The sequence below is a fragment of the Hakea prostrata genome, chromosome 7 (assembly GCF_041222555.1).
Source record: "Hakea prostrata isolate BN-2017 chromosome 7, UWA_Hpros_2, whole genome shotgun sequence".
In the NCBI taxonomy this organism is placed as follows: domain Eukaryota; kingdom Viridiplantae; phylum Streptophyta; class Magnoliopsida; order Proteales; family Proteaceae; genus Hakea; species Hakea prostrata.
Window position 1 is genome coordinate 3,573,097 of NC_142606.1, and position 22,642 is coordinate 3,595,738.

At 37.2% G+C, this 22,642-nt stretch overlaps 2 protein-coding genes across 11 annotated transcripts; one reads left to right on the forward strand and one right to left on the reverse strand.

The window, feature by feature from the left end:
* Positions 1-632: 632 nt before the first annotated feature.
* Positions 633-8,368, reverse strand: LOC149009039 (bifunctional riboflavin biosynthesis protein RIBA 1, chloroplastic-like). 6 transcript variants are annotated; one of them, XM_089163038.1, is made up of 9 exons: positions 8,227-8,368; positions 7,914-8,015; positions 7,561-7,671; positions 5,986-6,358; positions 5,673-5,894; positions 5,174-5,496; positions 4,256-4,385; positions 3,494-3,790; positions 633-1,458 (listed from the first exon to the last, which is right to left on the reverse strand). In XM_089163038.1, the coding sequence occupies exons 3-9, from the start codon at positions 7,611-7,613 to the stop codon at positions 1,186-1,188; spliced, it is 1,671 nt and encodes a 556-aa protein (XP_089019164.1). In that variant the 5' UTR covers positions 7,614-7,671; positions 7,914-8,015; positions 8,227-8,368; the 3' UTR covers positions 633-1,185. The 6 variants fall into 6 exon arrangements, with proteins under 6 accessions (XP_089019164.1, XP_089019163.1, XP_089019162.1 ...); XM_089163037.1 differs by having other exon boundaries at positions 7,914-8,090; XM_089163036.1 differs by having other exon boundaries at positions 7,914-8,104.
* A 6,528-nt stretch (positions 8,369-14,896) lies between these two features.
* LOC149009040 (dicarboxylate transporter 2, chloroplastic-like) lies at positions 14,897-22,642 on the forward strand. Of its 5 annotated transcripts, XR_016174579.1 has the most exons (6): positions 14,897-15,818; positions 16,240-16,553; positions 20,860-21,308; positions 21,564-21,693; positions 22,103-22,176; positions 22,293-22,636. XR_016174579.1 is itself a non-coding variant. In XM_089162945.1 (5 exons), the coding sequence occupies exons 1-4, from the start codon at positions 14,988-14,990 to the stop codon at positions 21,677-21,679; spliced, it is 1,710 nt and encodes a 569-aa protein (XP_089019071.1). In that variant the 5' UTR covers positions 14,897-14,987; the 3' UTR covers positions 21,680-21,693; positions 22,063-22,640. The 5 variants fall into 5 exon arrangements, 3 of the variants coding, with proteins under 3 accessions (XP_089019071.1, XP_089019072.1, XP_089019069.1); XR_016174578.1 differs by having other exon boundaries at positions 21,564-22,176; positions 22,293-22,637; XM_089162945.1 differs by having other exon boundaries at positions 22,063-22,640.

Below are 22,642 nucleotides of genomic sequence, written 5' to 3' on the forward strand. Positions count from 1 at the left end.
CACAAACTCGTCAAAAAAAAAACTCACACCTTGATAGAAAACCAAGAGACTAATATTGGCTTTAAAATTGTTAGAATTCCTAAGGATCAACCCCTCTCTTTATATAGAAGAGGAAGAGACACCTATAAAGGATATTCTCTAAAACGTACCTCCTAAATCATGTCTTTTTCCTCAAGTCTTGTTTATTAGCCATTTAAACAAGACTTTCCATAGACTACCCATTGACTATTTAGGTATCTAACAGGGAATAACATTACCTCTAACCCTTCATTGTAAAACACAAAGAATGTTTTGAATCTTATAATTTAAACATAAATTTAAAATTCCAACAAAAAAAGATTGATAGTAAAGGATAGGAATAAAGTAGCTAAAGGAGAAGACTTGGAAAATAGAATAGAAAGTTTTAGCTAGGCCTGTGGTCCAAGCATGTGAAGAAAGCGAGAAAACAGAAGGGCGCGCTAGCAGTGTAGAAAAGCGCTAATCATCTAAGCACCCGCAACGCATTGTTCCAGGGCTTTACCGATGTGAAAGAATAACATTGTTGGTTGCGTCAACTCAAAAGTAAGTGATGAGCCACAAGCAGTCATATTCCCGAGGTCCCAGAAAAGGAGGAAAAACTGAAAACCCAGGTAAAGATTTGGTTGAGAATCTAATTTCATTTATGACAATGGACTACACCACCACATCCCTCGCCTACCGTACAAAACACTGAATTTGATCACGTACATAGCAAATGGAAAGAGAAAGAAAAAATACCTGAGAAAACGAAGAAATGGCACAAATCTAGAATCCATAATCTATTGGAGATACATTCTCCATTTATAAAAAAAAAAAAAAAAAACAAAATAAGTTGTTCTAATCCGATTAAGCCACAAAATCATGATACAAAACCACCAACATACAATTTCCTGAATGCGTTATTCTCTGAATAATTTAAACAATGACAAGAATAGCCGGAGTAAAATTTCCTGATGTCTCCACTTGAAAGCAAATTAGTCAACCGTTCTGCAAGTGAGTAAAAAGAAAACCTTACGCACATCCGAAGATAAACTAATCAGAAGCTCCCCAGGGATCACATTTCACAGCAAGACGCTTTCTACATCAACTGAACTCTATTTCCATAGATAAAGACTACTTGATACCTGAATGTTATTCATCCTTCAAATTATGTTTGCAGCAGAAAGCTTATGCCTCAGATACTCCATCAGAAGGCTTATCATCAACTATTGGTTTTTCATTTCCACTTGGGCGGACATTTAGATTTTTGTTGAATTCAGGATTGTAAATATGTCCCATTTTCAATCGCTTTGTCTCCAAATATCTTTTGTTCTCTCTTGTTATCGGGGTTACCAATGGAACCCTGCCCACAATTGACAAACCATAGCCTTTCAGCCCAATGTACTTTGCAGGATTATTTGTCATCAGCTTCATTGTGCGAACACCGAGATCTCTTAGTATCTGCAATTAATCAAGCTATTAATTCAGCATATGAATGACATTTCCATTCAAACTCAGCATCCAAAACCAGTTATATTTACTATGGAACATTTTCATGACAGGCATCCTCATGGAAAGAGTACTAACCATCATAGAATATTAACAATTCAGAAGAGACCAGAAACCCACCCCTAGAGACCAGGATGTCTTATAATCCACAATTTTGAACCGATTTATTCTAAATGAGAAATAGTTAAATAATTTTTTCAGTCACTAAATAAAGGAGAATATAATCCCCAGAAAATAAAAACAATCTGAAGATTGAATAACAAAGTATTTTAAATGGATTCTTGATGAAATCGTAAAGAAAGTACCATCTCTATATATGATGATCTTACTGTCCATACATAATGCAGTTCAATTCTCTTGAATGGAAGTGTCTCTAACACGTGTAAACATAAGAAATAGTCTCTACAGTTTTTCATTTTCTTTTTTCTGGAGTAAATACTCCTCCTATAACAAGGAAAAAACAAAAAAGGGGGGGGGGGGGAAGGCACTAGAAGAGCTATAGAGAGGACAAAATAGTCAGTCAGACTAGAAGAGCTATAAAGAGGACAAAATTTTACCAAAAAAAAAAAATAAAGAGGACAATATAGTCAGACTCAGACCCAGGTAAGAACAATATGGCCGTTCCTTGGGGTACTTCTGATACAGGGATGAGGGAGCATCTGGATACAGGAACTAACATGAAACAGATGGCTTTCAAAATAAGGTCCAGACCTTAACCTACCAGGGTTACCAAGCAACAACCACAAGGTTCAGACCTTTGAACCATTTTAAAGCCTTATTACAGCAAATGGGTAAACATTTGCATTGTAAACTACTAGATAGATCAACGGTGAAGTGGTCAACAATCAAATAAGATTCAGATTAGTACCGAAAAGCATATGATATGTTGACAACTCTTAGGTGTATTATCAATACCTTTGGTTGCTTCGATGGTCAAGAATTAATTGTTCTTCTCGGAGACCAAGGATCAAGTATTGGTACTTGCGTCCATCAGAACTCTTAGGTGTATTAAATTGTGAGTGTGTCAACACACCAAAGCATGCATGCACCTTTGACAATAATCTAACCAAAAATATACACCGAAATCATCTGCTGTCTATTTGCTATCTGGTACCAGGATGGTATGAACAAAATCAACCAGATTGAGTAATCCATTAGTCTGGCTCAACAAGTCCATTACACAACCAACAAGTAAAATATGGTCCATCAACTGAACAATGCCAGCCATGGATCCAAAAGTCGGTTTTGATTACCAAATCTAGTATCATCAGAAAAATCAAATGGAAGCCCTATTAATGCAGATTGGAGAGACTGATCTGCACATGATGGGCATTAGTAAAAGAGATAACTCTGCTGGTACAGATGCCAAGAGTATGAAGAAGAAAAAAGAGTAGAGAAAGAAAAGGAAAGAACATAGCATAAGTGGAGGGGAGAGAGGGAGAGGACTGAAGAAAGGTGAGGAGCAACAACCTCACTGTTAAAGTAAAATAATTCAACCAATTAATCATGTTGTAGGGCCCATTTAATCATTGCATGTATTTATAAAGCCGTAGACAGACCCTTAACTCTCTCCCTCTCCAACCATAGGATGACTGCCTAACTAACCAAATAACTTAATACAGAAAAATAAAAGACCCAACTGAACAGGAGACTTCCATATGTACCTTATCTTCTCCAAACTAGGTGGCACAAGTAGGGTAGTCATTATCTAATGAGACAACAGCTAATTAGCCCACTACTAAATCAGACTAGAAACCTAATGGACTGCACCAATAATACTAACTACATAATCAAGATACAAAGTTGGACGTTGAAATTGATCCATTATCAAAAAAAAAAAAAAAAAAAAAAAAAAAAAAATCAAAACAGAAACCTGTTAACCAAGTACTATCAGAATGGCCTTAATATTGCTCTGAAACAGAAAAACCTATATATTATGCAAATTGAGTTAGGAAAATCAGAAAGCTTAAAAGAAGTTATCCAATACCTGAGCACCAATCCCATACTCTCTTGAATCAACGGGCAATCCTAGCTCTTCATTAGCTTCCACAGTGTCACGTCCATCATCCTGCAAATTGTAGGCACGGAGTTTGTGGCCCAAGCCAATGCCCCTTCCCTCATGTCCACGGAGGTAAACCAACACACCCTTACTAGCTGCCTCAATTTGCTGCATTGCAAGGGCCAGCTGATTTCCGCAGTCGCACTTAGCTGAGCCAAATATGTCTCCAGTGAGACACTCAGAGTGTACCCTAACAAGAATGTCTTGCCCATCCCCAATGTCACCCTACATTCATAACAAATATGCTTGTCAAAAACACAATAAGGGAACTGAAAAATAAACCAAGTAGTGAAAGTGCTCCCGTTGGTTTTAAGGCTTCCCTGCTTTATGAGTATAGAGTATGAGCCACAACTCACTGAGGGATTTGTGTTCTACTTCTGCAACCAAAAGTAATAGACAAACCTTTCCAAAAAGCAAAGTCTTTTATTTATTTAATATGATTCAGTTATCCTTTTTGTTTTTAAAAATTTCCAAATGGCAGTGATTTCAGCATGAATAATATGATTCTTTTCCTGGCACCTAACCTGACAGCGATATAGCATGGCCACTATCACTGTAACAGGAGAGTAAACGTGGGAAAGCATGCCCTCACTCTATTCTCAATGTTGCCTAATGCGTACGCATGTGAGATTTGGTAAAATATAGAAATGAAAGCAAGGACAATAAACACTACCCTAAAAAGTTGCTTACTTTGACCATAGCAATATGCTCAATACCATCTAGCAGTGATTTATAACAATATGCCTTGAATGGACCCCACTTCAGTGGTAATGGAGCAGCAGAAGACCTCTCCACCAACCTATCTCTCTTCCTTCTATACCTGTAAATTATGGCTCATGTAAGTAAAGTACAAATTCAAATAGCTTAAACAACAGAAAGATTTATTGAACCTAAAAAAGTTAATGAGCAGCAATATTACTTTCTCCCCAACTCCAAGATGAAGGGTCAACCAAATGCATCTTAATTCCATTTTCAACCGCCAGGTTTGACAACTGGACAGTGACAACCTTGGCAAATCTCCACTGCCCTAGGAAGTCAAATTTGGCTTCTTCTGTTCTACACAACCCCCTCCATTACAGAATGACAAAGGTACATAGGCCAGTGAAAAGTATGGGTGCCAGTATTTTAGGCTCTCCTTGGTACAGTTTTACATGTACTTGGTATGATTTATGACCCTCTTTTTCATTAAAATTTTTGATTTAAGCATATGAATCCATAAATAGTCAAGAGTTGTTTATGATTCATCACATAAATTGTTAATTTTTATTCACACAGGTCCCATGAACAAATATGTGCAAAATTACTACTTATATAGGGTACACTGATAAAATAACTAAAAATGAAAATAGGAAAAAGAAAATAAAAAAAAGAACCTTGTTTTTTTCTCTCTCTCCAATCTCCACGTTGCTCTCATTTCCACTTTAATAATATAAGCACAATTTTTCCCCAAAAAAAAAATTCTTAAAATATCAAGACTAGCCTAAACCAATAATATATATATATATAAGGTAAACTAAAACCAACCTAAAACCAAATTGATGATACATAATTTATTATTCACCCAACAATACCAAACCTATTTCTTGTGATATAAATAGGTGGACAAACCTGATTAGGTCAGCGATTGATACGATCTTCAAGTTCTCTCTCTGTGCAAACTGCTGGAGCTTTGGTAGTCGAGCCATAGAACCATCATCATCTACAATCTCACAAAGTACAGCAACCGGGTCTAACCCAGCCAACATGGCAAGATCAACAGAAGCTTCTGTATGTCCAGCTCTTTTCAAAACACCTCCCTCCCTGTATTTCAGAGGAAAGATATGACCTGGGCGGTTGAAATCTTCAGGTTTTGAATCCCTAGAGGCAAGAGCCAATATTGTTGTTGCTCTATCATGAGCTGATACTCCAGTGGTTGTACCATGTTTCGCATCCTACAAAAGTGTTTTATAGTCAGCTAAAAGACAGGGTTACCATAATAGCAAAAGCACAGAACAGATACACATCAGAAATGATGACTACGCAAACCACTTAGGTTAAAGTGTTTTATCTTTCTCTTTTGAAGGACAGAACATTGGCTTTGAATATTTACTAGTGACCAAATACATACCACTGTAACAGTGAATGCCGTACTGAGTTTTTCTTCATTCTCCTTATGCGATACCATTAAAGGAATTTGCAATCGTTCTAGGTCTTCTTCTTTCATACTTACACAAACAATTCCTGATCCATGTTTTACAAAAAAAGCCATAGCTTCTGGTGTCGCCAAGGAACCTGCCATAATCAAATCTCCCTCATTTTCTCTGTCCTCATCATCTACAACAATGACCATCTGAATGAAAAAAACCAAAATAATTAATGACACGAAGAAAGGAAAAGTGAAAAAAAGAATGTGCAACATAAACAAGTTAAATAGAACAAACCTTGCCTTGGCGGATGTCTTCGATTGCCTCTGTGATGCTGGATAACCCTGTTGTAGGGTAATCCAGGTCATGTTCATCTGTATCATCAAAAAGATCATCAGTTGCAGGAATCATCTCTGCTGCAAGTGTTCCAAGTAGTATTGCATCAGGTTGCATCTCCACACCCCGCTCCGCATCAAGCAAAGTACTTTCTTCAGTCACTTGACCACCTTTGGGATAAGATAGGAGATCACCTTCTCCAGAAAGTACAGTAGCCCTAACTTTACCGTTACCCTTACTCAGATTCACCAGTGCCACATTTGAAGTCTTATCATTCATGACAAATGGATTCATGCTTTGCAATCCATTGAACGAATTGAAGTTTTTGTTCCCCCTATAGAAAGAATAAATGGTTAGCTCAACTACAGGGAAAACAATGAGAAGAAAGAAGTAATGTACTTGACTGATCATTAGCATGCATGAACATATAATTAGCAATTAAAAATTTAAGTACTGACCTATCCAATTTTAAGCATAAAATTTTTGGTCAACTAAAGATCATTCTTCTGAAGAAAGAGTTCCATTGAATGAGGCTCCAGCTACTGCAGGGTAGCAGCCTTGACTTTGTTGCACAGAGACAGTTTCCATGTTTCGAACCTGAAACCTGATGGTTGCAGTAATGCAACTTAACCATTTCCCCGAGGCTCACCCACTAAATGCATCCAAATTTTATTATAACCATATTGGTGACCAGTAGAAGATGGGTATCAAAAAGGACTTTGAAGGGTTTGCAGATTCCTCCAATTGAAGGTTGCAAAACCAAAATATCAGTAGGCAAAACCTTCATTACAACCATATGGCGAACCTAGTTTAAAACCTGGATGCTTGAGATTACTAGAGAGATGGTGATATAACAATTTCAACTATTGCATGAAATGGTAACTTCCGAAATAATACAACTTGAATTCCCAAGTTTCACCAATAAATCCCAATCAAATCCCCAAGGAAGAGAAGTCTGGTTCATTTATCTGCTACGACTGAATGGTGTGCCAATGGCATATTATATGTGTCGTCAGAACGGTTCGTGTAGAGTTGATTTTCAACATATATACATGATATAATTACCTTAAAAAAAAAGAAGAGTAAAACCATGTTCTAATCCACAGTCAAACATTGACAAAACAAAAAGAGAGAGAACAATACCCATTAGAGTTGAGCCTAAGATCCCTTCAAAAGAGAAAGTAGATGCAAATCCACACAAAACGATGACAATTACCTTAAAAGAAGAGTAAAACTCTGTTCTAATCCACAGTCAAACATTTACAAAACAAAAAAGAGAGAACAATACCCGTTACAGTTGAGCCTAAAATCCCTTCAAAAGAGAAAATAGGGGCAAATCCACAAAAAAAACGATAACTTGGAACATGCAGAGGCTATAAAGTCGTTGAAAAACAAAAGACAATCCACATGCAGACGAGATATATCCAAACAAACTGTAATGAAAAAACCACATAGAAATCATGAATTCGTAATTAAGGAAAGACGGGAAAGAAGTCAATTCGTAATTCAGGAAGGACGGGAAAGAAGTTAACATACCCAGAACCAAAAAGAGCTCTGTTGGAGAAGGAAATGGTGATGGATGATGCCATTGCTCTTTACTCTGCTCACCAAATCTGAGCTGCGCAGCCTCTATTTATGTGTACACACCTTTCAAAATTAGGAGTAATCGTGAGCAACGAGGAGCCCCGAACCATCGAATACTAAAACATATAAAAAATAATAATTGAAGACGGTAAACAGAAAAAGTAATTGGAAAGAATGGGGTAGTTAGGTAAAAGGTCGAAAGCTCGAAACTCAAAATCGTTTCGGGGAGGTAAAAGTAAAAGTAAAACACAGCGAGACAAGATGAACGGCTAGGGTTTTGGATCTTATCTGGTTGCAGAACTGACCGTTTGATAGAAAAACGTCTCACCGAATCACAACGAGAGAAGCTCACTTGCGTCACGTCGTCTTTGCGCGTCGCTCTCCTTTCTTTGAATTCCCTCTTTGACCTGCAACCTATTTAACCGTCGGCGACTAGCGTTGAAGTAAACCAAAATCAAAATCAAACCAACGAGCCTCAATCACTGTTCTTTGTTGCCTCGACGATCCAAAAAAAAGAACAAGAATGAATCAAATCGGATCATTATATGGTTCAACTATAGGAAGTAGAAAATTTATATTTGATTTCGAATCGTTGATAACGAAAAAAGAGAAACAAACCTAGCCCTTGTGCCGTCTCTGTCTCATAAGAAGAACATTCTAAGATTGCCATTCATTCTTGATTTCATGATTTCATGATTTCCTCAGATTACGGTCACCAAACACGATTTAAATGAGTGTATCCTTCATTTACTCCTACAAGTCAAACTAGAGATCTCATGTTCGGATATCTGTAGGCATCAAGGGACTCGGGTGGATGAAAATTCCACATTTTCCTCGTGATGCTTTATTTTTTCCCTTTTTTGTTTGTCATATTAATATATTATTATTATTTTTTTTTTTTTTTTTGTCATATTAATTTTTGTTTGTTTGTCATATTTAATGGACTAATCAGGTACCTAACCGTGTCTAATAAATTTGCAACTTGCAATGCCCAATAATTGCATTCTATAATTTATATCTTTGTGGTTTTTTGGACTTCTTAATCATTTCTTGAATGTTATTCCAAAGAAAGTGATGTGTAATGCGTGGAGACCCCACCTTTAATTGGTCCGAGGAAGATCTAATGTATACATCTTTACTTATGCCCCTCTGAAAGTATGAGTGGTTTTAGTGTAATTTTTTGTTGGATTTGTGGTATGCAACTAACCCAAGGGAATAGATAATTTTCAAGTTGTTGTGAGTTGTATCTACCTTAGCATATTAAGGATTTTGATGTATTTTGGGAGAATGCAACTTAAACCCATAAAGTTTATTCTTGGCGATATTGTACTATTACTATGCTAAGGCTACATAAGAAGAAAAACAAAGCTTACTCAATGGCTAAGAAGGTAAAATTTGATGAGTAAATTGTCATTTGATGTGTCAAATAAGTTTATACTATTGCTTTTAGCAGATTGGCCAATGAATTATAAGGTAGATTTAGTGCTTTTCTATTTTATTTTTATTTTTTTCTAGTAGGGTAGGGAAAATCGTCGAATTTCGGTTCAGGGGCAAACCGAAACCAGGGCGAAACTCAAACCGGCAAGATATCACCAATTTCTCGACAATATCTCTCAATTTCTCGCGATATATATAAAAAAAAAAAAAAAGAATCGATGTTTCCATTTTTTGTGATTTTATGCTATTTCTTACAATTTTTAAGCAATTTCTCTTGCGATTCTACAGCAAAATCTTTAGGATCAATAGACAATCTTACCAATTCTATTCCGATGATTCAAGACTCAAAAGGTAATTATTAAATGTAATTAAGAGGTGAATCTACATAGAATAATTTATGGAAATAATTCAAATTAAGAAGACATTTTATAGAAAAGTTTTCAAGATTAATGAGCAATACTACCAATTATATTCTAGTGATTTAGGCCTAAAAAATCAACATGCCAAATGTGTTTAGAGAAGAGTATATACATGAACTAATTTATAGAAATAATTTAAATTATGAAAGGATTAGGGTCTGTTTGGTTACATGAATCTGGAGATTTCAAATATTTAAAGATTTCAAATCTATAAGTTTCAAATCTATGGAGTCATAATTCATCAAATTAAACCTATAGAATGAAATTTGTAGATTTATGGAGTCATAATTTCATAATTCAAATCTATAGAATGAAGTTTGTAAATTTATTTGTGATTTATGTGAATGCAAAAATGTTTAGCGTTTTTATAGTAGGGATGAATTCTCTAGATTTCAATCATTTCACCCCATACCCATAAATCTACATATTCATGTTTTTAATGTAAAAAGATATGAATCTTCTAGATTTCATGAATCCATGGATTTTCACACCTAAACGGGTATAAATCTCGCATTCATGAATCTAGAGATTTCAAATCTCTGGATTCATATAACCAAACAGGCCCTAATAGAATATTCAAAATAAATGGGTAATCATTCCAATTATGTTTCGAATGATTTAGGCCTCAGAAGGTAACATATTAAATGTTGCTAGGTACTAGAATTTAAATGAAAGAATTTAAAGAAAATAATTCAAATTTATCACATATTGACATCAAATTAGGGTAGACATCAATTTGGGCTCAAAATGTCCAAAAATACCCCGAAATTGGGAGAGATATTTTGCCATATTGCCCGGTTCGCTACAATCAGGCGACATATCGCACCTTGTTTTCTACAATTCTAGAGAGCGAAGTATAATGACAGTTTCACCCTCATGAATTAGAATAAATAACAAATCTATTATGACATGACCAAAAGCTACCCCGAAATAATAAGTTGAGAAAAAGTTGCATTGGTCGATTTCCCTTCTTGTCCTTCTCCGGTCTTCTTCCATTCTTCCGGTGGCTTCAGAGAAGTACTTTTTCCTTCTTTGCAAATTTCCACGATGTTTTGATTTGCTTTCATCAGATAATCAAGCTTCAACCTTTCTAATTCGTAGCGTATTATTGTTATTTTATGATAAATTTAGGTTTTACTACTGAAAAAAAAATGAGCGAAGAAGAAAAGAACGGATCGGTAGACAATCTTGTAGAAGGATCCAAACCAAATGTCTCTATCCGCTTTGGTGCGTGGGCTCAGGCAGAATCCTAAGCCTTTGAGATCGGAAAAACAAGGTGACTTCGCCGGAACCATGCGGATGTTTAAACATTCTCAGCAGCATAATCTGCCATGCGAGCCAGGCGAAAATGGTTCAGATATAAGAAGATCAAAAGCGACGGTCGAAATATCAGACGAGTGCGGATCCAACATGGTTGGATGCTTGATTAATCATCATTTTTAAGGAAAATTCAGAAAAATATTAGGAAATCAAATATTTTTTTTCTCCGTTCCAAGAAAAAAGACGGCAATTTTCGAGTCCGGATTTGCACCCAGGAGGAATCCGGATGATCACCTACCCCCCCTTTACCTCCGTCAATTCCGTGGAACTGCTTTACCACCATAAAACAAAAAATTGGGATCATCCAACCGTAAAAAATAAAATTTCATGGCTGGCAACTCCGTCGGGTAAAAAAAAAAACATGTAGGATCCACAAGAAAAAAAATCATAAAACATAAAAATAAAATAAAAAATCACAGGATGTGGGTCCCACATATTTTTGTGGTGGAAAAACCGTTGGAAAGCACAAAGCGCTTCCTTGACGGGGTGCAGATCCAGACTCGGAATTTTCAGCGCCCCCTGAGTTATCCTTAATATTATTGCAAACCCCCTATTAATAGCATAGTTAGTCTTAGTGTTTAGTAATTTATTTTCAAAATTAATACCATATCTTAAGTTTAAAAACACAATTTATGATGCATCTATTCTAAATTTTATGAGAATTTATAATTTACAGACGCTAGAGGGAGATGAAAAATTAGTCAAATGTGGGTTTTTTGTTTGAGATTATTCTTGTCGTTTTGAAATATTTAACTTGTTTATATCAATATTTAACTGTGTTTTGTCCACACATAGAGTTGTTCTAGAGGTGAGCCCCATGCCTTTTAGGAGTTGTACGACAATGATTCTGGCATACTAATACTGTGGCATTCGCTTAATTTAGTATAGAAGTCGTCGAAATCATGTATGGTAAACCAGTTTAAAAATAGTATGCTGGTCCAACAAAAGTGTGCTGAAACCGAGTGTTTGGCACACAATTTTTGTGTCAACAAGAAGCTCCAAATTAGAGCTTCTCAAGCACTTCTTGTGAAAAAGTGAGGTACAATGCGTGAAGGCAACGATGACGAGGGTTAGCGATGTAATTATACAACCCTAATTTCAGAAGCTGCAAAACGTCTCTCTCAACTGTCTCAACTCTCCTGACTCTCTCTGGTTTCTCTCGGCTCTCTCAACTCTCTTTGGTCTCTCAAGACTCTCTCGTCTCTCTAGTCTCTGTCATGTCTCTCATCTGTTTGAGGCCCTAAGCAAGCGTAAGAGGTCGAGGCAAGCTATATGTTACCGATCTCTCTGTTTGGAAGCATCTCTGCAACTGATCTCTCTGCCAGAATTCAAAGTCATGTCTCTGCAATCAATCTCTTTTCAACCGAAGCCATGTGTCTGCAACCCACTTCTTCATCTTCGCTCAATTGCTTCTGATTTGAGATATTTTCCACTTCCTTATGCATATTCTGGGTAGTTGTTGCTTTTATTAGTCCTGGGTTCAGAGGCTATTGGGGATTTTCTTCATATTTTTTTATCATTGAAAATGTGTGTTTTACAAATCATTCGTCTCCTAAACTCATTTTGGGTTTTTCAAAAAGGTTATGTAATTTGTTGGTCCTGCTTATCATGTTGGCTTTAGCCATGAAGGTTTAGACTTGAGTTATACGACTGTTATTTCATAGTTCTGTTTCTCACTAAAATCATAGGGAACCATTAGTGGGTCTTGTTCACCAAGTTGAGATTGTTTGGTGGGATTCTGGATTCCAACCGATATAATGCCTTGCTAGATTTTTTTTCTTGTTGAAGTTCATTGAATTATCTGGAAAAAAAAAATTATGTACTTTCTTGCTCACATCTACAGGTTATCATTGGAACTTATTATTTTCACAAATCCCATATTTCTGTAACGGGGCTTCCAACCGTCTGTGTAAAATTCTTCAGCAGTTGTAGAAGTAGAGTTGTTTGGAGAGAAGAACATGATGAAGATGAAATGCTTGTTATTGGCACCTGCTAGACCTTAATTTTCTCCAACCTACAGAACGTAAAATTTATGGATCTTTATGAATGTAAAATATTTCTTATATATCATCACTAAATTAACTAATTGAAGGTCTTCAAATGTTTTTTATTCAAATTTGGTTTCATGTATGCATGGCCAAATGGGGTCTGCCGTGTAGCTTAATGAAAGCTATGAAATTAACAAAAAAAATAATAGTAATAACTTAAAAAATGGATGGTTTTCGTATGTGGGCTTGGTTTGCATTAGTGATTATTTCTTTTAGTTTTGAATGGGTAAGTGATGAGGAAAACAGGATCAAATTTGAATGGTAGGCAACTGTTGTACCCTTTCTCCACTTTAATGAACACGTTGAGCCAAAAAAAAAAAAAAAAAAAAAACTTTAATGAACACATTTTCATGGCTTTATATTAGATATCTGATCGGCATTCACTTTTGGAAGAGTTGCTGTCTCTATTCAAAATGATCCTTCTGTGATCACATGCAAAAAAGGGTAGACTAAATTCTCTCAAAAAACCATGACCATTTTGTATTCAAATTTTGTACATACTATACAAGATTTTCTGTCAAATTTTATTAGAGAAATATGTCCATCTATGCCAAATCATACAATATTTCATTACATATTTTGTGTCTAATTTACCCAATTCGGTATAAAAGCATAAAAAAATGCATTTTGTGAAAAACTGGAAAATTTGTACAAAAGCATAAAAGGTGTATTCTGTGCCAAATTGGAAAATTTGACATAGAATCATTACTATACAATCCTGAGACTCTTGCGGAAACTTTTCCCCTAGGCTGTGTTTGTTTGCAAAGGTGGGGTGGGAAAAAAGGGGTGGAAAAAAATAAAAAAAAAATGAGCCTCTTGTGTAGTGGGGTGAGGGAGAAGGAAATAAGGGTTTTGTGGAAAAGTGGGGTTTTTTTTTTTGGTCAACAAATAAAAATCATAACATTAAGAAAAAGAGTGTAAGTCAGAAACCTGCACGCCAACAAAGAAACATCAACCATGAAAAGTGGGGTTTTAAAATGGGTTGAAGTGGGAAAGTTGAATTGCCACATCACTAGACAAGTTTATTGACAAGTTTCCTTGAATAAACTTGTCTCTCACTTTCCCACCCCAAGCAACAAAACAATCTATCATTTTAGGATTTAAGGGAAAAGTAAGAAATCTACACATTTTTTCAAGAATTTTTCCACCCCACCTTTATTCCAGCAAATAAATGCAGCCCCTAAGAAATGAGGAGCCTTTGCCCTTTGCCCCGAGGAGATTTGAACTCTAACCTCTTATGTGGAAGCGTTGGTCTTTTGCCAACTGAGCCAAGACCATATAGAATCAATCACTTAATGCGAATCTTCCTAACCACACCAAAAGAAGAAGAAGAAGGGGAAGAAAAAAAAAAAAAACCTTTTATCCAAACCTAACATTATGCATTGACTATTTTTGGTCGAAATTGCTTTAGTCATGCGCATTATTGTCACGCCAAATTTTGGTCAATTGGATCGAAAATTTAGATTGAGATTTCAATATCGTCCGTTGAATTTCAATAGTTGAGATTGAAATATTCGGCCGACGCCAATGATAGGTTAGTAAAGCGATTAAAGGCTCAACCTCCCTAGGGGAGGTCTTGGGTCGCATACATTTGACAGCATTAATTATATAAAAAAATTCCCTTGATGATATAATCATGGTGCGCCTCATATCCAAAAAATCTTCGGCTGACGGCCCAACGTATTTCACTTGAGGGTCCTGTACATTAACGACTGAAGCAAGGTCCATTTCTGATGGCTCCACCTCTTTAATCCAAGATCCCGGGTTTTCCTTTTTCAGTCCACGTATGGGGTTCTGTTTTGATCCGGATTCCGGACTTTCTCGGTCCCTATCACAATCCACGCCCTGACAAATCGGATCCCCATCTCAAAAGCGGGTCAAGCTCAATGGTCAGGCTCCCTTTATCCTTTCGTCTCTTTCTCACTTTTTGGACGAGTCTCTGGCCCACATGAACGAACGGTTCAGATCATGCTCTACATCGATGATATCAACACCAACTGCTGACGTGGATGCAACCATAAGAATTGTCTCGTATTAACCGCCCATCTCAAGCGCTAACGACAAATTCAATCTTCGCCACTCTCTTCGGTGGCTCCGCTACAGTGGGCGTGGCTTAAAAAACCGCAGAAGCGGAGAAGCTGAGTTTCACTTCACCATGGAGAGCCTCGCTTACTCTTCATCCATCACCTTCGTCTCCTCTTCTTCTTCTGGTGTTTCTCTTTCTCGAAGATACCTCGTCTCTTCGTCATTTAAATCTCCAGCCATCAGAAATCGCCCAATCGAAGCTCTCAGATCTTCCTCTTCTTCCGTTTCTCCTCTCTATGGATCTCATCTTCGATTATCTCTCTTCAACTCTAAATCATTCGATCCTCTTCTCAAGTCACACACAACTCATAAGCCAATTCAAGCCTCTTCGAGTTCGGCGGATGAGAAGGTTCAAGCTATTCAAGGAGCGAAGCTCGTCCCCCTCGCGGTCTCGGTAGCCATTGGAGTGATTGTTCGATTCTTCATTCCCAAGCCAGTGGAAGTCACTCCCCAAGCATGGCAACTGCTTGCGATCTTCTTATCTACGATAGCAGGACTCGTGCTGAGTCCTCTACCTGTTGGTGCTTGGGCTTTTCTCGGTCTCACCACTTCGGTTGTTACGAAGACGCTTACTTTTCCGACTGCGTTTTCCGCTTTCACGAGCGATGTGATTTGGCTGATCGTCATATCGTTTTTCTTTGCTCGTGGGTTCGTGAAGACGGGGCTTGGGGATCGAATTGCAACTTACTTTGTGAAATGGCTGGGGAAGAGTACTCTGGGGTTGTCTTATGGGTTGACGATTAGTGAAGCTCTTATTGCCCCGGCTATGCCAAGTACTACTGCGAGAGCTGGTGGTGTGTTCTTACCAATTATTAAGTCGCTATCCCTTTCTTCTGGCAGCAAACCCGGTGATCCGTCCGCAAAAAAGCTTGGTTCCTATCTGGTTATGTCCCAGTTTCAGGTACAATGATCTTTTTTTTTTCATTCATCTCTTTCCTAAATGTTTCAAGATTGTAATGTTCAATTTTCAATTTTACTCCTTTTTAATGAGATTTCTGCAGTCTGCAACATAAAAGTCCTTCTTACTCGTTCTCATTTTTTCACTTTTGTTGGATTCCCTCAACAAGTTATAGCATCTTTTCAATTTGCTCTGGGTCCATTTAGTTTAGAATGACTCCTTTAGTGCACCCATGATTGAATTGTTAATCTGTTCTAAGGTGTGCCCAAGGGTACTCTTATCTAAATCACTCTGTTGCTGAAAATATTTCCATAGATACATATCAGATTTTAGAAACTGAAAATAATATTGTTCTCCTCTGATGAGTTTGATAACCTGTCAATATCTCATCTACTAATCCATTGCTCTTGTGTGATGCATGCAGTCCTCTGCAAACTCAAGTGCTCTTTTCCTAACTGCTGCAGCTCAAAACCTGCTTTGCCTCAAGTTAGCTGAGGAACTTGGGGTCATCGTTCCAAGCCCGTGGATTACCTGGTTCAAGGCGGCTAGTTTGCCGGCTTTAGTTGCTCTCTTACTTACCCCGTTTATCCTATATAAGCTCTGTCCTCCCGAAACCAAGGATACACCCGATGCCCCAGCTATGGCTACAATGAAACTGGAGCAGATGGGTCCTGTCACAAGAAATGAATGGGTTATGATCGGAACGATGCTTCTTGCCGTCTCCTTATGGGTCTTTGGGTAAGTGGCATACATCTTCTGTTAATTATTTATCTGATGAATCAATTCCTACAAGATCTCAAAATAGTAAGCTATATTAAGGACAACCACCATCTTCCTTTCACCATAAGTTCATAACTATGTAGGCAATATCTAATTTTTCACATCATGAACAATATTCTACATTGTACTGATTGGATTCCTTTGACGATATTGATCCTATTACATTGGTTAAATACTGATGGATCAAGATGTTTGTTTACAACTTTAAAACCAGGAATGTGTTGAAATGGCTTATAGTCCAAGGGAAAAGCATGATATTCCATCTAAGTTTGACAAAATTCATTTCAAATATTTTATAGTGCAAAGTGGCAAGTTTTTGGGTAAAGCCATATGAGTTACTGTAATGGTAAACAATCAGGGGGAGAAAATCAGTATTTCCACTTATTACTTGTATCTCCTATTAAAATTACTTACACATCCTAGGGTTCCTGATAACATTATTTACTAAGAAATGAAAAGAAAAAAGTTGCATTGGTGGATTTGATAGAGATACAGAAAAAATTCACTCCATGGTCCACATCAACATTCAGTATTCTTCAAACTGCTGTCAGAATCAGAAGTATGACCTTTCCACTATTGTTTCATAGAACAAGTCACCTTCTCCTTGCACGGTGACAACACTGAAGAGCAATCCATTAGCTGATGTTGTCTTGTCAATGAGATTAGTTATTGCTGTTCCAGTTACTCTTGAATAGTAAAATTGATCTTGTTTTTAGTCAAAGATGAAACTAGGAGCACACGAGGTTACAAAACCAGTGGGGCAGTCAGAAGCAAACAAATAGTGCTAGCTGTTTTATGTATTGGATAAGTGCCAGCATAAGTATCTGTTGTTGACTTTTATTAATGTCTGAGAAGTGAACACTGAAAGGTTGGCTCAGTTGGCAAAGACCAAAACGTAAGAGGTCAAGAGTTTGACCCTTCTTGGGGTATGTATAAACAGCTACCCCCGCTATGTATAAGAAGCTCCCTGTACCAAAACAAAACATCTGAGAAATGTGACATTCATTTCGTTGTGTTTCACTGTAGATGTGCCTGTGAAGTGTTGTTTCCATTTGATCATCTTTGTCATATCCTTGCCTTGTGAAGGTCTAGTTTGTTCCCATCTCCCCCCCCCCCCCCCCCCCCCACAAAAAAAAAAAAAAAAAACCCTGGGCACCATCACTGACCTCCATTAGTGTCTAGACACAACTGGACTACTTGTGTTATATCATTGGAACATTTTAGTTGGTGTTGACTTGGCACTAACCTCTACAGAATATGGACTATCTCCTGGACTAATAGAACTTCAAAATTCCCACTTTCTTACAGATGGTTAAGGGGAAACAGAATGGAAAGATCCGATGCACACCTTGGGATGATGTGTATATAGGGAGTTGCCACCTAGATTAAGGCCTAGCACCAAAAATGATGTCCTCTTTGCAGGAGGGAGACAAAATTAACTCTAACATCCAAACCCAATGGTGAGCCTTTCCTAGATCACTGTGCAGGTTATGTTTGGAGAAAGTGTCAGGCATCCCACAATGCTATCCAAACCCAGTCTTTCAATACCAAACTCTTAATGTAGTTTATATTATTATGAACCTAATTAATCTGGTTGAAATAAATTTTTTAATCCTAGTTAGCAACCTAGTTTAACCAACATGCTTGAACTTGTAAAGAAAATGTAAATTACTACTAAACTGTTTCAAAGCAATTAACCTATACATACTATATAAGTTTAAAATAAAATAAAATAATTGCCAACAATTAAATTACCAAGGAATAAAAAATAAAATGAAATAAAAACGGGAGCAAAGACTGCCTATCATCTATTTGGGGGCAGTGGGTGAGCTGTGGAGTAAAGGAAGTGTGAGAAAGTGAGATCGTTGGAGGAGACTGATTTGGGTGTGGAAAGGTGGGGGGCCATGTATACATGAAATGGTTAACAGCAAAGTGGAAAAGATTAAAAAAAGAAAATACAGGGTGTAAGTGTGTACCTGATCTCTTTGCTGCTGTCCCCTTCTTTCTTCTTTTAGCTTGTTGCTCTTCTCACTTTTCTTAGGAGGGAGAAAGAGTGAGGGGTTTGGTGTTGGTGTGGGTTTGGGAGGATGAGTGACTGAGGTGGGGAAGGGAAATTTGTGGGTATAGAGGATGTGAAGAAGGGGTGTTGGTAGGAGAGAAAGAGACAGCAGGAAATGGGAAGGCGAGGTCTCAATTTTAGAAATCAAAAGGGACAAGTGGTGGTTTTTGGTTGTGGAAACCAAAAAGAGTGGAAAATAAGGCAAAAGAGGCAACTAAAGAGAGGGGAGTAACTCAAGATAGGGGATAGCTAAAGGTGGGGTGAGGAACTAAGGATGGGAGTGCGGATAACTAAAGACGCAGGGGGCCAACTCCGTAGAGAATCTTCTTTCTTCTTTTTATTTTATTTTATTTTATTTTTATTTTTTTAAAAGAAGTGGAGGAAGGAGTTGGGTAAGCAAAGGGGGTAAGGGAGGAAAAAGTGGGGAGCAGATGGGATTTGGTAGCTAGACAGAGGGAGGGAAAAAGGGGGTAGGGGATGAGGTTTGGTAGGGGAAAGAAGAACAAAGGAAAAAGGGAGAGTATTTTTTGTATCTTCACTTGGTGATCAAAGAGGGGTGTTTTGGTAAGGAAAAGTAAAAAGGGGGGGGGGGTTACCGAAAAGAGTGAGGTGGATGTAATTCAGGGAGGAAATTAGGAATAAGGAGGCAAAAAATTGAGGGTATGGACAAAACAGTTATTTTTTTGTAAATGAGGGACAATTTAAGGAAAGGGGTGGCATATGTCCAGTTAAAGTTAAAAGAAAAATGAGGCTACCTCAGGGAGCCTTAAATGTGATATTTTTGTTATAAACTTTAGATGGTGATATCTTTTGATCCATGGGTCTTATTTTCACTTAAGCAGTTGGAAATATCTCGAGAATTAGGAAGAGATTTGGTGAAGTACAAGGTTAATAGTGGATCCCTGAAACCTGGAGCCAGCAGATAGTAATTTCCATAAAGTGATGGCTAAATCAACTGTATTCATGGCAATTTTTGGACATGGTTTTAATGGTGAAGCATGTCTACTGTTTGGGACTATGGCAGAGATCGGAAAGTTAGACGAATGACAGGGGCATTTAGGTTATTTTCCAGAGAGAAAACACCTGAAAATTCTGAGACTGAGATTACTGATGAGTTTCTAGGAGACTCAAAGTCATCATTGTCAGTACAATTTTTTTTTTTTTTTTGGGGGGGGGGGGTAGAGAATTCTGTGTCTACATATGTAGATATTGGAGTTGATGGAGGTTGTTGTTGTTATTGTGTTGGAGATCCTTGGGGAGGGAATTAAGGATCCTGCTTGCCATTAATTGGTTATATTGATTTTCAGTTTCTTTGTTGCCCTTGAAAAGGGATCCAAATATTGAAGATCTCTGCACATATGAGCAAGCAAAGAAAAAGAGTTTGAAGAGAATGGCAGTGAGGGTCTACCTTTATTAGGAAGAATAATGTATGACTGCAACTGGCATTTGTATCTCTACTCATGTTCTAGTCAGTGAATGTAGTGTCTCCAGTGAACTTTGGAATTATAGATTACAACTGTTACTGCTAAAAACAACTTTGATGGCTTGATATTGCATAATTGTAATTGAAAAGTGATTGTTATGTCTCTTTTTGATGTTATGCTTGCACTTGTATGTTTTGCCAGAAAGGAAGTCAATTTTGATCTTCATTTTCTTTCTGGTTCCTAGCATCTGAGTCCGTGTTTGTAATTGTTCTTTTGTTAGGGAAGTTCATTATCTAATGTTTTATATTTTGAGGAATACTTTGCTGCTTCATAACGTAAGTTTGAAATTCAAAATGAGTGTTTCACATCTTGAACATTGGCCAAATTTGGACAATTTGTTGGATTATCTTCCAAAAATTATTAAGGTTTATTCAACTCAGCCAAGCCTTATACTGAAAAATCTTTGATGGATACACAGATCCATATTTATTGCAACCTTAATCATGCATTTCTTCTCTCACCACATTTAGCAAGTTCATTTTAGGCCTGCACTTAACCCTCACTGGCGCTTAGAGGTCTTCATTGTACATGTCTGTGCTTCCTCGAACAGCTTGCTCTCTTATCATGTACCAAAGCTATTATATTCGAATAATTTATATAAAGAAATATTTATTTAGATATATGTATCACTAATCTCACATGTAATGGAGATAATCATATATGTGGGCTTGTTTTTAACTGTGGAAAAGGCTGCTTCTAATATTGCTTTGTCTGTATGCAGGGATGCTCTTGGCATAGCAAGTGTTGTTGCTGCAATGCTTGGTTTATCCATACTCCTGCTGTTGGGAGTGTTGGATTGGGATGATTGCTTAAGTGAAAAGTCAGCTTGGGATACCTTGGCATGGTTTGCAGTATTGGTAGGCATGGCAGCCCAACTGACAAACCTTGGTATCGTAACATGGATGTCCAATTGTGTGGCCAAATCCCTTCAGTGTTTGTCGTTGAGCTGGCCAGCTGCATTTGGTGTTCTGCAGGCTGCTTACTTCTTCATTCACTACTTATTTGCAAGTCAGACTGGTCACGTAGGAGCTTTGTTCTCTGCATTTCTTGCCATGCATTTGGCATATGGAGTTCCAGGTGTTTTGGCAGCACTGGGTTTGGCATACAACACAAATCTATTTGGTGCACTAACACATTACAGCAGTGGTCAGGCAGCAGTGTACTTTGGAGGTATTCATTTAAAATAAATAGTTCATTATATTATTTTCGACTATGATTTCACCAATTCATTCTTCATTTAGAACCCTTATCTTTTCCTTTCATGTCCCTGTGCACGTGCATATCCCACCGTGTGGATGTTTAAATGGATGAAAACATTTCTTTCCGTTTTGTCACTATTCCCTCAATGGCTTTTGATCTTCTATGATTAATATTCATACCGGCATGGAAACTGACGACTTTTTGGTCTTTTTCTTCTTATATTAGCGGGCTACGTGGAGCTACCCGATATCTTCAAAGTAGGATTTATCATGGCCGTCGTAAATGCTTGCATCTGGGGAGTTGTTGGAGGTATCTGGTGGAAATTTTTGGGACTCTACTGAGGTCCGATTCTCTTGTAAGTTTGTATTAATATGATTACTGAGGCCTTTAGTTATTGACTTCAGTTCATATCATTTGGAAGCATGGTTATGAACATTATTTTTCATTAGAAGAAAGTTCCTCAAAATGATTTTTTTATGAGACAACTCAAGTTGATAGTAGCACTGGAAAAGTGTTCAACCAAAAAAGCATTGCAGTGAAGTGATAATGGGCATTTGAATACATGTTTCTTTTTGGAGCAGGTAGCTTGTATTATCACAAAGGAGGAAAGTTAAATAATTTACAATCTAGATGGCCCTTATATTGATAAGGTCTTATGTATTGTATCATTTCTGTATCAGTCTTGATGTTGATGTTGATATTGATATTGATATTTATGAATTAGGCATATCGGGGCAGTCATTTACCCTTGCCCTTGGACACAGGTATGATTTTGTTATTAGATAACCGATAATACTGAGCCTATCAAACACAGATATGGCACCAACATCTTGAAAAGGTTAGCTTCATCCATTCTGAAATTCTTTTCAACTTTAGACTATAAGTACTTTTGATTCTCTTACATTTTCACTCTCGTGATCCATGATATCACCCTAAGATTGGACTCTTGGACAGGTGAATTTCAACTCTGGATCCTCTTCGATGATATTTAGGGGTTCTATAACAACATTCCCTGTTTCTTGTGTTATGTTTTTACATTGTTGGAACAAAAATAGCTTAAATCATATATGTATAATTCGGTCTGTTTCTTTTGTTTTTTCATTTATTTTTTAAACGATCAGAAACAGTCTAAAGTAGAGTTTTCTCTGTTTTTGTTGGTAAACCAGTCTAAATCAGAGTTGATATTCCATTTTCCAAAATGCCGTCCTTATCTTCTACCTAAACCTGAGCATCTTGTGTGGCTTCTGAGCCTAACCCATTTTTGGGTGGATATACTTAATATAACTGGATCTGCTAGGGTTTTT

What these genes read in the sequence shown, in the direction of transcription:
- LOC149009039 (XM_089163038.1), bottom strand. Translation starts at nt 7,613, where the DNA reads ATGGCATCATCCATCACCATTTCCTTCTCCAACAGAGCTCTTTTTGGT. An exon ending in AAGACATCCGCCAAGGCAAG is followed by an intron (nt 5,895 to 5,985) that starts GTTTGTTCTATT and finishes TTTTTCATTCAG; the next exon opens with ATGGTCATTGTTGTAGATGA. An exon ending in TCAATCGCTGACCTAATCAG is followed by an intron (nt 4,386 to 5,173) that starts GTTTGTCCACCT and finishes CATAATTTACAG; the next exon opens with GTATAGAAGGAAGAGAGATA.
- LOC149009040 (XM_089162943.1), top strand. Translation starts at nt 14,988, where the DNA reads ATGGAGAGCCTCGCTTACTCTTCATCCATCACCTTCGTCTCCTCTTCT. An exon ending in GTCTCCTTATGGGTCTTTGG is followed by an intron (nt 16,554 to 20,859) that starts GTAAGTGGCATA and finishes GTCTGTATGCAG; the next exon opens with GGATGCTCTTGGCATAGCAA. An exon ending in GGCAGCAGTGTACTTTGGAG is followed by an intron (nt 21,309 to 21,563) that starts GTATTCATTTAA and finishes TTCTTATATTAG; the next exon opens with CGGGCTACGTGGAGCTACCC.